General features: G+C 34.3%; 2 protein-coding genes across 5 annotated transcripts in view; one reads left to right on the forward strand and one right to left on the reverse strand.

Annotated features, from left to right (window-relative positions):
- LOC126972002 (protein disabled) overlaps positions 1–2,366 on the reverse strand; it is a 61,072-nt gene extending 58,706 nt beyond the window's left edge. For both annotated transcript variants that reach the window (XM_050818525.1, XM_050818528.1), the window contains exon 1: positions 2,085–2,366. The gene's annotated coding sequence lies outside the window, so the exon portion shown is untranslated. The remainder of the gene's footprint in view (positions 1–2,084) is intronic.
- Positions 2,367–6,595: 4,229 nt separating this feature from the next.
- Positions 6,596–13,259, forward strand: LOC126972014 (N(6)-adenine-specific methyltransferase METTL4). Of its 3 annotated transcripts, none has more exons than XM_050818564.1 (5): positions 6,596–6,900; positions 7,089–7,324; positions 10,778–10,906; positions 11,640–11,980; positions 12,608–13,259. In XM_050818564.1, the coding sequence occupies exons 2-5, from the start codon at positions 7,092–7,094 to the stop codon at positions 12,742–12,744; spliced, it is 840 nt and encodes a 279-aa protein (XP_050674521.1). In that variant the 5' UTR covers positions 6,596–6,900; positions 7,089–7,091; the 3' UTR covers positions 12,745–13,259. The 3 variants fall into 3 exon arrangements, with proteins under 3 accessions (XP_050674521.1, XP_050674520.1, XP_050674522.1); XM_050818563.1 differs by having other exon boundaries at positions 6,596–6,890; XM_050818565.1 differs by lacking the exon at positions 7,089–7,324 and having other exon boundaries at positions 6,596–6,890.
- Positions 13,260–14,682: the final 1,423 nt, after the last annotated feature.

Below are 14,682 nucleotides of genomic sequence, written 5' to 3' on the forward strand. Positions count from 1 at the left end.
ATACGTCCGTCACTTTGGCTTAGTGTGCGTGCGTTGCTGAAAATAGATGCTAACAGTGGGAGGCTCCTTTGCACAGGATGCCGGCTAGATTATGGGTACCACAACGGCGCCTATTACTGCCGTTGGAGTGTTCCCGTTATCGTGAAAAACTGTCAATAAAATAAGTTACCTGTATTTCTTTATGCTCTTTCTCATGTCTCTATTTAATGCTCTTGTATTTCTAAAAGCCTATTTTATATGAAAAAAAAACATTGAACTAAAATTTTGATTTCTCTGTTTATTATTTCGCGAGTTACTGGTTAAATCGTTGCCTTGTGTATTTATTTTTTTTTTCATTTTCAGTTTTTTATGCATGCTGTTTATGCATATTCATCAATATAATATTATGCACATTTAAAATAGATTCATTAGTTTCGAAGATTACTCTTTGCTTACGTGGAAACTCACCAAATACACACAGTAAATGGAGATCGGTATAAGTCATCGTTACAGTTAGGAAAACAATGCATTTATTGTGAACAATATTACAAAAAGTTGTTTGACCTGATCCCTACCACCTAAATACTAAACTAACATTTCCTACTCTTTGCATTTTAATTACTGAATTATGGACCATTTCAGTAATTTCTTTTTTCAGTCCGTCTATGGGATGACATATTGGTATTTTTAGAATACTCTAGCCACCAGCATATTCCACAACGGAGATGTAAGCATGTAAAGTAAGGACATCCTTACAAAACGTGTGGAACACCAGACAACATGGTACCAGTGGATTCTGTATTTAAACTGATTGTGACATTGAAACTTGGAAAATAAGATAAAGCAAACTTGTTTAGCGACAACTTTAATAAAATCATTATCATAAATTATGTAAATAACAATAGGCAGGTAAATAAAATCAAATATGTTACAAGGCTATCATAAATAAATATAATATGTAAATGTTTCACTTAAGTTTACAATATCTTAATTTATTATCATTGTTTGATAATTGTGCTTGTATTCTAGGACTATTATTTATAAAGTAATTGTTTGTAATTGATAAACTCAAAATCTACAACCAATTTAAGAATATGTTTGATATATAAGAGTAGTATATATATCATATATGTATGTTTATTTCAAAAAATACTATGAATATTGTAATAATTGTTATTAATAAGTACATTAATTCTTAATAATGTATTATGTTACTAATTTAAGTAATTATAGCATCAGAAATTTGTCTTTACAAGTCAAATTTGGACACTCCGCTCGGCAAACTATTGATGATATGATGAAGTTTTATACTACGAAGTATTTGTTATGTTTTTAAAGTGATAAACCTTGCTTCTGGGATTAATTACACAAATAAAACTTGAACTCACATCATTCATAAAATTTTGTTTAAAGTTTTGATGAATGAACAATTGAAATTTCTTAAACCATTAGTTAATTTACATCCTGTAGCAAATCTATAAAGTATGAGAACGGAAGTTGTTAATATTCTTCAATCTATCTATCTACTCCACATGCAGTTGCCCTAAAATTATCAAAATTTTAGATTTAATCATGATTTTTCGGTGTGGGACCATTTGGAGGTCCTTCATTAGGGTGAGGTGAACCCACTACACTCATCATCATATTAATAAATACACTTGCCTGACTTTTTATAATAGTTCTATAAAATAGTTTAGAAACATAATATTATTTACCAAAATAGGTTTTGTTGATACATTACTAATTTAACGTTTCTAAATGTGCAACGATTTTTATTTTTTAAGTGAGTTCCCTCACACCTGCGATTATGCCTTTGGGTAGAGCGCTGGATGCGTTATATCCGGAGGCACGGTTGCTAATCCCACATCATCCTTTAAGTAGGTACAAATATAAATTTGGACATTACAAACCTATTCTTGGCCTCAAATTAATTTACAATACAATTCATATGTTATAAGTTAACAGTATCGAAATAATTGCAACATAACATTAGATAATACCTAAGGTATTTTTATGTTTACATTTACCAGAGGAAGGGAATACCGGTTCGTAATCATCTCGTCGTTTAGTTATAGTGAACGTTATTTAATAACTATGATACTTACATTTGTCTGTCGTCATGGCTTAGTAACTAATCCATCAGCGGGGTGCACTGTAAACTAATCCTCTAAAAAAAGTAATTGATAATTCTCACTAAATAATTATGTTTTTAAAAAATGTCGCGATATATCTGCTTTTAATTAATTATCAAGGTTTTTGACTAAATAGTCTCCGTATTTTGTGGTGTGAACACAACGAATATAAATTTATCACAATTACCAGTTATATTTTATTAAAAATAAATTAAATTAGAATTGTTTATTAAATTCATAAGATTTATCGAAACTATCAACCTATCGAGTATCGACTATCAAAAAAATGCAACTGCGAAGAGTAACTATATTCTTTGAAGTTTGAACTTAACAAAGAGAAGAGGATGAAAGTTAAATTTATATGCTGCAGGAAAATTGTTAAGTCTGCAGGGTTGGAAGCTCGTGATTCGTGAATCGTGATCACACATGACTATGACTAAATTGGATTCTATCTGATCGACGACTCGCAGTGTTGACGTAGAATTATAATGGGTCGCACGTTTCGATTAGACCATAGATGGGTCTGCTTAATTTACTAACATTATTCATCGGCCTTTTGCAAAATAATTATAATAAAAATTCATTATTAGAGTCCGGCTAATGACCGCTGAACCCAGCGATTTATAGGAATGTCAATAATAAATAAAACATCATTATGACAATGTCGATCAATCTGTTCTGTCATGCTGTCACTTCGGAGTTTGTTTACATTGAGTTTCATGGAAATATTGATAAAGAGTGTCCACTCTTTATCAATATTATTACGTGCACACTTATTTAATTAATTTATTTATTTTGATTAAAACGGTTACAACACCAATTACAATAATCAAGTACATTATACTATTGTTAGACGCTATTACGCGAGGACTCACAAAGTTGGAGTAGCAACAGCACCAACACTTCAAGTCTATTAGTAAATAGATCACAATCAGGGCGGGCTTCTACGAGGTGATTAAACAATTTCAAGACTCGCGGCATGGGCGCCGCAATGCGTGCTACCGTGCGACACGCGGGTACCGCCAGCAGACGGTGATTTCTACTACGAATATAATTGTAAGGTGTATACAATCAAATCACCTCATTATGAATATGAGGGGTATCTATTAAGCCCCGGCTAACTTTAAGCAAGGTAGGCCTGGTCGAGAGCCCGTCTGGTTTCCAGTGTTGTATCCGAGCCAACCGACGAGATATGCCGTCGGTAGCAGTCGATTTAAAAATTCTTTTTTGTGTTATCTATAATGTTTTAGTAACTATTCTATTACAAATTAGTAACTTTGAAGTATGTATTAGTTATAAAAAATTACTACATTCATTAGTAATAATCGAAATGTAATCTGTAGGTAAATCTAAAAAAATCATAAAAAATGCATGACAGGGCTGTCATACACTTCAAACGAAATTTGTTTAAATTACGCAGTATCTATTGTTTATGTTATCTAATAAAGCGCTAGCTTGTTTAATAACAACAGCATTGACTTTCGTTTTTATAAACAAGCCGAAACACTTCAAAAGCAATAAATTTTACTGTGTAACCCGAGCCCGTTGTGACCTTGGCGTAGGTAAGATGTGACGGCGTAAGACTGGCCATTGCGCCACGCGCTTTGTGGCAGCTTAGCCACTGACGGGGTAAAGGACATCTAATTGTGTTGATATAAATTCTGTTAATGTTAACAAGTTTGAATTTACTGACCTTCTGCATCTAAAACCATGCTGAGCATTATTAAGAAGTTTAGCTACCTGTAAATAAATTAGTCTGTGGAGAACATTTTCATATATTTTAGCTGGTGAAGATAGAATTGCTATGGGTCGATAACTTTCAACATCGGATTTCAGAACTCTTCGGTATAGGCGTTACACGCGTTGTTTTCCATTGAAGAGAAAAGATGGTAATCTGTCGGGTCCTACTGAACTGGAAGATTTTAATTTATTAATACCATATAGAATATCCTGAGATGTGAATTTAAGTATATTTACATAGTTGCTATTATGAGAAGTGTCATTATTATTGGCTTGTGCTGTATTTAGTTGGGGAATATCGGTAGAATACACACTTGCAAAGAACCTGGCAAATGCCTCAGCAGCTGCAGCTCCCGTAAACCTGTCACCTTGGAACTTTACCGTTGGCTCAAAACCTCCTTTGGAACGAAGACTTGCTATGTGCTTCCAGAATTCAAGCGGGTTGGATTTGCGGAACGATATGCGATATTGAAAATTCAAAAATAGAAAAAAATTTTTTTTGGGGGGCTTAGATTGATGAGCCACAGTCGCCTTATAGTGACGTTTTCAGAAAACTGTAGTGCCATCTGTTAGTTGGCCCCAAAATTAAAGCTTTGTCAGCTGTCACTCGCTTTGAAACCTGCCCACTGGTCATAAAATGGCGGCTACTTCTAGCGTTTGCACTTTGCGCATGTATGTAGCTCTCGTGTTCCATTTTGCATATTTTTGGTATTGAAATTGAAGTGTAAGTGCGTCAAGTCGAGCCTTGTGTTCCTCCACCTTGCTGCCTTCCTTTTTGTGATAGAGACACTTTTTTTTGTGGAATTCATGAACTTTGGTGTAATGCCGAGACGTTGTGCGCTCCGTGGTAAGTAAATTATTCTCTTAAATCTTAACAGTATAGTTTATTGACTAATCTTGTGATAAATAAAGTATCATATAAGGTTTGTTCTACTCTCAGGTTCTACTACCGGTCCGTAGATTGAATTAGCAATCATGGTTAAAACTATTATAAATATACCGGTTTTCTGTATCTTGCCCCAAAGATTAAACTCCAATCCCTCAAATCACCTTTTGTCAGACTTCAGACTCCCCCTGACTTATATGGTTTAATAATAATTTACAGCTGTGCTGGCTTCTGACACCATTTTTATCAAGAGAAAAGTCAATATATGAGTCCAAAATCTAATACTAGCCCAAAGGTCAAAACACTAGGTTATCACAATTTATCTGATGGCTTTAATAGTCACTCAATTTATTTAATAATGTTATTTATTATTTTCAGAGATTCCAATGCATCGTTTCCCAGATGCTGTCAAATTTCCTGAGCAGTTTAAAACTTGGGTCAGTCTTGTTGGTGGAAACCCTTAAACATCTGATTTTGAATGTTATAAGACGAAGAGAATTTGTGATATACACTTTTCTGACGGACACAGAAATCGTAATCAACGGCTAAGCACATTGGCAGTTCCGATGCTTCATCTGGCTGGTAAGTCCCCTAATTTAACACATATTGAGTTAATATTCGATTCTGTTCCTTATTCTGTTAGATTTAGTCACACCACTAAGAATCTTTGTTGAGTTGATGGTTCTTTTGAAGATATATTGTATCATTCTGGAAACACCTGATTTTCTTACACAGTTGTGATTATTATTAAATTCAATGGTTGCATTTCTAGCTGAAACTGGTTCATTATCAATGATAATCATTTAATAATGACAATGGCGGGCTTTGATGTAATATTATAACACTCATAAGAAATTAAACATAATAAGAAATTCGAAAGGTCTTTATTTAACAAACATTAACCATAAATGTGACAGTAATTTTATAACAGCAGATTAATGCATGACATGACATAAGACTATTGAGCCAAATGTCTTTTTTGATGAAGGCTGAGTTGGTACTTGATAGGATTGAGAACAGCTAATGTCCATGTGGGAATGAAATTTTGAATATATTTTTATTCATTATTAGACAGACTGCGTGCTGTACATATTAAAATCTTCTTCGTATCAAAACCTTTACTGGACTTCCACAAATATTCAAGATCGAAATTAGCCAAATCGATCCAGCCATTCTCAAGTCTTAGCAATACTAACGAACAGCAATTCATTTTTATATATATAGACTTTAAGACTGAATCCCTTTTCATATTGTCCATTTATTTAATACCATATAATATATGTATATTATACTATACAATTTGTAAATTAAACATTCTTTCACAGATCTAATGGCTCCACAGTGCACAAAGATCAAGCATCTTCAAGCAGAAATATCGCGCTTGCGAAAAAAGGACAATCTTTCAAAGCAAGGTTAAAAGGTGGTGCAGATCGATCAATCGAATTTTGTCCGGAAAATTAACATATGTGGGTGAAGACGAAACAAAAACAGCTGCCCAACAATATTATGATAAAAATAAACATTATAAAAATAAAAAATAATATGCAAACATTGCTTTTTATTTCTCCCACCCAATAACTTCAATTACTCATACCAACACTACTAAATCCTATCCTTTATGTTCTATGTTGTGGCAAAATTAAATAACTAACTCTACGCGCAATTTCAACATGGTAAAAAATTGCAATACCTACATTAAAAAGTAGAGTTAGTTATTTAATTGCGTCATATATTATAGTTATTTTCGGGGCCAATATTCAGATGGCGCTAGTTTTCAAATAGACAGCTCATAATGCGTACTCTTTTCCCTATCCCTATATGTTATTATACTCGTTGATATAGTTTGACAACGTTTGAGTTCTGACGGCTTTTTGTCGTTTTTTGGATCCAATAATAAATTATTTCACAAATTTGATTATTTCTGAATAGAAATTATGAGTGTTTTATATTGCAATAATAAGGTACATTTTGTTGAACACGGAGAGCTTATTGCAAAAGTCTTTCAAGATGTTCGGCTGTCATGTAATAACACTATTCCGATAGGCAAAACACGTAGTTTTAAGCTTACAGACAAATTGTTTTCAATTAATCTTAAGTCTAAAAATGAACAGGGAACCAGAAAGAGGAAGTGTAATTTTTTGTTACGAGAAGAAGTAAGTTAGTGTACGTACGGAACGTACTTTTTTTTGCTATTCCTTATTTATAAAAAGTACTTACTACTTAATATTAGACACTTACCACTCCCCAGTTCCCACTGGACCTTAGTAGGCTGCGTTCAACCCGTTCTTTTCTGTCCCTTGCATTACCTTATTACAGGGATAATTTAGAAAGTTTTATTTCTTAATTTTTAGGTTATGATGTTGAAGGAAATTTATAATGACTTCATTAATATATTTCCATCACGCTTGAAGAGCAAGGTAAATGTCACATATGACTTGTTAAACACAGGAGCAGTTCGAGATTTGGCTAAGACATTGTTTGAAAAAACTGTGTTTTATCATGAAGGCTTAACTGGTGGCAATGATTCTGACAATGCATTGATATGTACTATAAATGGAGAGGAATTTCTAATTCCCCAAAGATCAAGGTAGTTTATGAATCCTAGTTATATTACCACTGATGCAAGTAGATACTTGTTTATTGCTACACTTGCACAATGTTATTACTTACCACAGAATGGTGAAATTTGGTATACATTTTTAAAAGAAGCCATTTTAGCGTGTTTTAATATGAACAAAACCTACTGACATACATTATTTCAGTGAAAAATGTATTTCATACTAATTAAAACTGATAAATTATATATTCATACCTAAAATTTCATGATAAGAAAAGCATTAATGTCGATTTTGATATGCTTGGATAAATATTATTTTGTTGCATAATTTTTATATGTTATGTACCAAATAATTTACATATTACATAATTTAATTAAATATTCATACTAACTCAAAACTTACAAAAATACCAACAGTATATATTTTTTAAATCAAGTGAAACACATACACTAAGAATAACAGCACACACCAATCTCATACCAATTATTTTTCTGAATTTGATAGTCTAGACATAAGAGTGGTTTTCTAAATAAGAGATAGTTTATAACTAACTACACTAGGTAATCAGTAATGAGTATCTGAAGGTTGTGTGATGGTACTTATGAAATATATTTTTCCTTAAAGAATTTATTCACATAATGATAAGTTACATTTGCAATTATTTTTATTCCTAAATAGGTATGTGAAATAGTTTTTTCTTTTTTAATGCAAAAATAAGGTGGTAAAATAATATAATGATGCCAATTCACATTTTTTTTTATGAAAATAAGGAATGAGACGAGCTGGACATTTAGCTGATGGTAATTGATACAACCTGCCCATTACAATACAGTACTCAGGATTTTTGAAAAGCCCTAAAAATTCTAAGCCGCACTACAACAGCTGCACTCATCACCTTGAGACATAATATGTTAAGTCTCATTTGCCCAGTAAATTTTCTAGCTTAAACCTTTTTAAATGGTGGTGACACCGACGAGCTGAGGCTACGAGTGTTTTGGACAGAGTAAAAGTGGAAAATCTACAAGAAAAAGAAAGGAAAGACGAGTATGTAGAGAAACTGAAAGAAAGTTTTAAAGGCATAGAAGAGATAGGTGTGATTGAAGATTTGTGGGAGACATTTAAGAAAGGGGTTGTGAATGTTGCTGTTCAGGTATGTGGGGTAGCTAAAAGAAGGAAAGGAAGAAAGAACTATAATCTGTAGATTGATAAAGAGGTACAAATGGCGGTAGAAGAAAACGTGGATGGATTGGTTAGCAACAAAAGCTAACCAAAAAGTTCAAAAGGCAATGGATGACGAGTTAAAGGAAGCAAGAATGAAGTATAAAAGATTGAAATCAGAAGCGAAAGAAGTTGTGTCTAGAAAGAAAGAAAAACAAAAGGATGATTTTGATAGGTTGCTCACTGAAGATTTCTAGTCAAACATCAAGTTCTTCTGGAAATCCATCAAAACAGCCAGATGAAAAACTTCTACCTCGGAGCTCAGTATAATCAGGAGTCAAGATAAGAGGAGAAGAATGTGTGCTAAAGAGATGGAAAGAGTATTTTGAAAGTTTGTTTGAAAGAGAGGAAGTGCATGATAAGCATGGACGAAATAGTGAAAGCATTGAAAAGTATGAGATTAGGTAAGGCTGCAGCATATGACAGGATTACCATCGAGATGCTGAGGGCTGGACAGGGCATAGTGGCTAGCCAGCTGTACAGCTTTTCAATTTGTGATGGCGAAATGGGCAAGTGCCAGGAGACTGGTGCAAAGCTGTAATTATGCCATTGTATAAAGGAAAGGGGTCACGGCAGGACTGCCGACTGGACAGAAATTACCGCGGTTTAAGCCTTCTCAGCGTCGTCGCTAAATTGTATGTGAAAGTGTTGATTGTAAGAGTTGTGAATGAAACAGACGAAAAAGTATGGGATGGACAAGCGGGACTTAGAAAGGGAATATCTTTTCCTTGCGGTGCATAGCCGAAAAGTTTTTGGCTAAAAACAAGAAGGTCTATTGCGCGTTCGTGGATCTAGAAAAAGCCTATGATAGAGTGGTAAGGAATGAATAGTGGTCAGCATTGTCCGCGAACGGTGTGAGCAATGTCCTCATACGAGCATTGCAATCTCTTTATAGAGATTCTAGTACTTGTGTAAGGATAAGCGGGGCATACACTGAATGGTTTAATATCGAAAAAGGTGTTAGATAGGGATGTGTAGTGCCACCGTGGCTGTTTAATCTGTTCATGAACAATTGCTTGACAGATTTAAAAGAGAATGAAAGTGGGTTGAGAATGAATGAGTTACTCATCAAATGTTTTCTCTATGCTGATGACCATGTATTACTTGCATCTTCGGCCGAGTAGTTGCAGGAGATGGTAACTGCTATGAATGGAGCTTTTGGTAGAAAGGGAATGAAGATAAAGAAAGTGATGGTGTTTGAAAGAGATAAGGTAGTGACAGACTGCAATATCGTGATTGGAGATGAAAAAAATTTAACAGGTGAATGAGTTTGTGTATCTGGGTTCTAAATTTACAAGAGATGGAGAGTATGAGAGTGATATTGAAAGAAGAGGAATGCAGGAAACATGGTGAATGGAGCTTTGCACTCCTTTATGAACAGGCAGAAGGTGTCTAATAAGGCTCGTTTGGCTGTGCATGAGGGGGTGTTGGTTCCAACACTCATGTACGGAAGTGAAAGTTGAGTATGGCAGAAGAAACATGAAAGCAGAATAAATGCAGTTGAAATGAGAGTGTTGAGAAGTATGATAGGAGTTAAACTGAGTGACAGGATAAGAAACAGTGAGATGAGGAAACATTGTGGTCTGAAAGATGTTGTGACAAAAATTGAGAAAGGTATGCTGAAATGGTTTGGACATGTCTATAGAATGAATGAAGAACGATTGATGAAGAAAGTGTATAAGGCCGGTGTGAATGAAAGTGTTGGAAGGGGTAGACCTAGGTGGACGTTTCGAGATCAAATCACGGACGTCTTGAAAAAAGGCCAGGTCAAGAGTACCCTAAACCGAAGAGCATGTATGAAAGGAATAATGAAAGTGGACAAAGCAAAACAAGTATGTAATGATCATAGCAAGTGGAAAGAAGTGGTCTCTGCCTACCCCTACGGGAAAGAGGCGTGTTTATATGTATGTATTTACTAGCTATGGCGACCTTCAGACCGAAATACAGTAATGCTTACACATCACTGTCTCACTGCAGAAATAGGTGCCATTGTGGTAGCGAGCCTCCCACTGGTGGCTCACATGCTATTGTCTGATTTTTTTTTGTGTCAATATATCATAATATATCTGCTAGTAGTATTTGAGAGAGATTATATCATTTCTATTAGCATTACTGTAGAGATTTCCATTAGTTATTTTATTGAGTGTTCTTGCACTTTGGTGCAAGGCAGTATCCATAAAATGGTTCAACCAAATTGGAGGCACAAATTTTCTTATGAAAGATAGTGTTTTGAGATTTTTAATTATAGCATTATATCATTTTAGGTTTTACTGTGGTGATGTTAAGGAGAGCTGTACAAAGTTAGGGGGAAACAGCTTTGATATATTAATAGCAGATCCTCCTTGGTGGAACAAATACATCAGAAGGCTAAAAAATGCTAATCGAAACTTGGGGTGAGGTGAATATATTATTAGAATAACTTAAATTACAGCCATTGTCTTGTCTAGCTTATAACCTTAATTTTAATGAAGACATCACAATATTTTTTTTAAATAAAATTGTTTAGATAAGGGCCAAGTTTCTAATAAAACTTGGAAGACTTAATCGAAATCTATTCAGTAGATTTTCCAGCCAAATGTAAGCCATCCATCCATCATTATATTTATATAGAAAAGCCCAAACATATATTCAAGTATTAAAAAAAGAGAACTTCAGCGGTAAAACTTTATTGATAAATCTTAATCATTAGATAAATACAGGCAACCAAAGTTTAAATTTTCTTGAAGTTACAGGCTGATGTGGGATTGATAAATCCTATTAATCACATGATCATCAAAAGAACAGCACAGCAATATACTGACAGCTAAAGATTAATTGATCAACATCACAAGCAGGAGGGGTTTCGGTGTTGAGACGTCATAACCTCACAACCCTTTTAAGTGTTTCATTACTTGCAATCATGTAACTGAAAAGTTATCCAGTGACTCTTTCTCTCTATTGGGTTGGGTTTAAAATTATCAGTGAATAATATTGATCAGTTTTTGCATTGCAGGATGAGTTTCCATACTTAATATCAACTGTATTATTATAATCATCATAGTAATTCCATTATGATGGTTTTGTCTTCCATTCAACGGATTGAGCCTGAATACTGTTACATTAAATTAAGTATAATTATTATTTCAGGTATTCAATGATGTATAATGAAGAAATAGCTTCAATACCCGTCAGAGCATGTCTATCAGAGAACTGTCTTGTTGTAGTATGGTGTACTAATGCCCAGAGTAATATAAATGCTGTGAAAGACATTATATTTCCAAAGTGGGGTGTAGAGTATCTTGCCACTTGGTTTTGGTTGAAGTTGACGGTGGATTTGGAGCCAATTTGCTCATTTAGTAGTGGAAGTGGCAAGCAGCCATATGAGAGGGTGATGATTGGCAGAATTGGAAATGTTGAAAATGTGCCCGAAGACTTGGTATTTGCAAGTATCCCAAGCGCATTACATTCACATAAACCTCCACTATTAGGTATGCTATAAATAACTTATTGATAGAAAATTTGTTTCTTTTTTATGATGATGGTTTTAAGTTATTAGTTTAAAGAGATGATTTTATGTCCTTGAAGGCTTGCGTCAGGTGAGTTTTGACAGACGCAAACAAGCACAGCTTATGCAACTTGAAGACATTCCAAATAGCAGGAAACTGTCTGTTGTCCAGGCTCATGTACCTTAATAATGAAAGATATTCTTTGCGAATTTTTGAATTACTGATGTTTTAGGTAATATGATACACTTATAACCTATATATATAATACACTTATAACCTATATAGGTTGTTTTTTTTCCAATTCTAGCATTTGTTTTAAATAGATAGAGATAGATAGATAAAACATTTTAATAAATGATTGTTTAAATAAATAGAAAATTCCGTCTCTCCTAGGAGCAGGCATATATTACCAACATACATTGGCTACAATTGTGTAATAGGTACTCCTCTGACTCTGTCACCTCAACTTTTTGAAAGTTTTTCTTAAAACTTAGATAATATTCAATCAACCATACTTTGTTTAACAACGAAGCACTGCAACATTATTTCTGCAATATCTGCCAATTATTTCAATAATACATTACAATTATTCATTTGTTTTTGTTCTAGATCTTCTCAAACCGTATACACAAGCAAAAGACCCAAAGATTTTAGAACTGTTTGCAAGATATATGCTGCCGAACACAACCAGTGTGGGTTATGAACCACTGAAGTGGCAACATATTTCCCTTTATGAGGAAACTTGACCTATGTGTAATCTATGAAGTGGGGCTTAACTTAATCATCATATATATTCAGGAAGCTTATCAAGATGAGTGAAATAAGTTTTTTCAGCCATCAAAGGATTTCATAAACTTCAACCTCAACATCATCAGTGCCAGATAATGCAGTGGGAACAATAGAAAAAAATAATTTAATTGTGATATCCTAACCTACTAACTGGCTACCTACTTCCCTATCACAGAAAAGAGGCATTCCCTTGAGCTAATGAGCAACCAGGACTCTGTGAGATGGCAATGTAAAGCAGCATCAAGCCCATGAGAGTATTAGGCCCAGCAATTAGCTGATACAAATGATTAGGGAAGGAAAGATGAGACTTGCTGGCTGAATGACTTAATGGCATGACACTACCATAGGTATTTTTTAATAATCCTGTGTACCAGGATAGACTAAAGTTAGCCTAGAGATGTACTGGAGCAAAGGGCATTCTGAAGAGTTCACTTCAGTGATTAACATCTCAATAAATGATTATCTTTTTAAACTTTTATTTTGATTTCCTTGTGTGAAAAGTAGAATATTCACCTCTGGAAAAAGAATGTCTTAGTCTTGGGCGGCTTTTGTCCCTCGCCTCATAAAAAGTCGCTAGCTTCTCTTACTAATATTACCATGACTTAAGACAGTTCTTTAGTCGTTAGGTGTATAATCTTTTAGTTGATGATAAATAGAAGGGATAAGTATAATAAAGTAAATGGAAATTTTTATCTTGGTCTTACAAAAAAGCGCGTGACAGCATATCTTATTAGCTCTTCTATGTGTAAGTCGTTAACGTGAAAATAGTAAACCATAAAATATTATATATAATTGATAATTTATTTCTAATGCACATTTGGTAGTAGGCGGAGGGCGAATTGGGCGGACGGACAGAGTACGGACGTGAGAGCAGTAACATAATATTTACTCTAGGGGGCGACGTGGGGGAAAAAGTCGCTCATTGCTGAGTAAATATATTATTTGTGCTGCAGCTGAGTGCATGATGCACAGAGTACCTACTTTTATTTTTAGTTACTTAAACTTGAAAGTTGAAACCCGAACATGGGCCGATGCAAGACCGCAAGCCGTTTTGCTAATTTTCAAGGTAGGTACTAGCGATTTGCTAAAAACGCCCTATACCTATTTAATGAAAAATATAGGTTTTTGGCAGTTTTTCTGCTTAGGAGTTACCTACATGTATAATAAGTAAGTTAAGTTTTATTTTAACTAATTAATACATAGGTCTCTATCAGCTCATATAAAGTTCAACAACATGGTTAAGACGTGGTATTTTTACTACCTACTTATAAATTGTACGCGGACGACCTCGCGGGCTGCAGCTAGTAAAGTAATAAAATAAAGTTAAATAAATAAATAATTGTAAGAAAATAAATTAAACTTAAATTGATTCAGTGGATCTCGGCGTGTAGGTACCTACCACGAAAAGTAAGATAATTTCTTAGAACCTGATAGGCGCTCTAAAACACGTAAAAATAATCTTTGCACTTAAAGGAGGTAACGTAAAAAGAGCAGATTAGTTTCTGTCCCGTTAGAATAAAAGTTTTCTGTGGTGATTTCTGTACGCGACTTAGTGCGCCTTAATGCTAAGCACGCACAGTGATTAAAGGCGAGCGGTTTAGAATTAGCTGAAAACCGCATCCAACCTCGCTCTGCGGTTGGCGTTTTGATTAATTTTATTCCAGTATCACCATGGATTTCTGCGAGCAGCATGTGTTGCGGCTTTGGTTTTAAAAATAGAAAACGAAAACAGCGCCGCCATAGATACTGGGTACACCCATTAACAGATCAAAGACATTTGAAAGGATATTTTTGCAAAATGTACAACGATGTGCGGCAGCATCCCGATTAATTACCTACTACAGAATGTCCATTGGTACTTTTGACGAATGATTACAATCTGTGGGCCAGTATCT

Source organism: Leptidea sinapis, chromosome 25, assembly GCF_905404315.1.
Source record: "Leptidea sinapis chromosome 25, ilLepSina1.1, whole genome shotgun sequence".
NCBI lineage: Eukaryota > Metazoa > Arthropoda > Insecta > Lepidoptera > Pieridae > Leptidea > Leptidea sinapis.

Coding starts and splice junctions, on each gene's coding strand:
- LOC126972014 (XM_050818563.1), top strand. CDS start 6,672: ATGAGTGTTTTATATTGCAATAATAAGGTACATTTTGTTGAACACGGA. Junction 6,891..7,088: donor ATTTTTTGTTACGAGAAGAA/GTAAGTTAGTGT, acceptor CTTAATTTTTAG/GTTATGATGTTGAAGGAAAT. Junction 11,981..12,607: donor ACATAAACCTCCACTATTAG/GTATGCTATAAA, acceptor TTTTTGTTCTAG/ATCTTCTCAAACCGTATACA.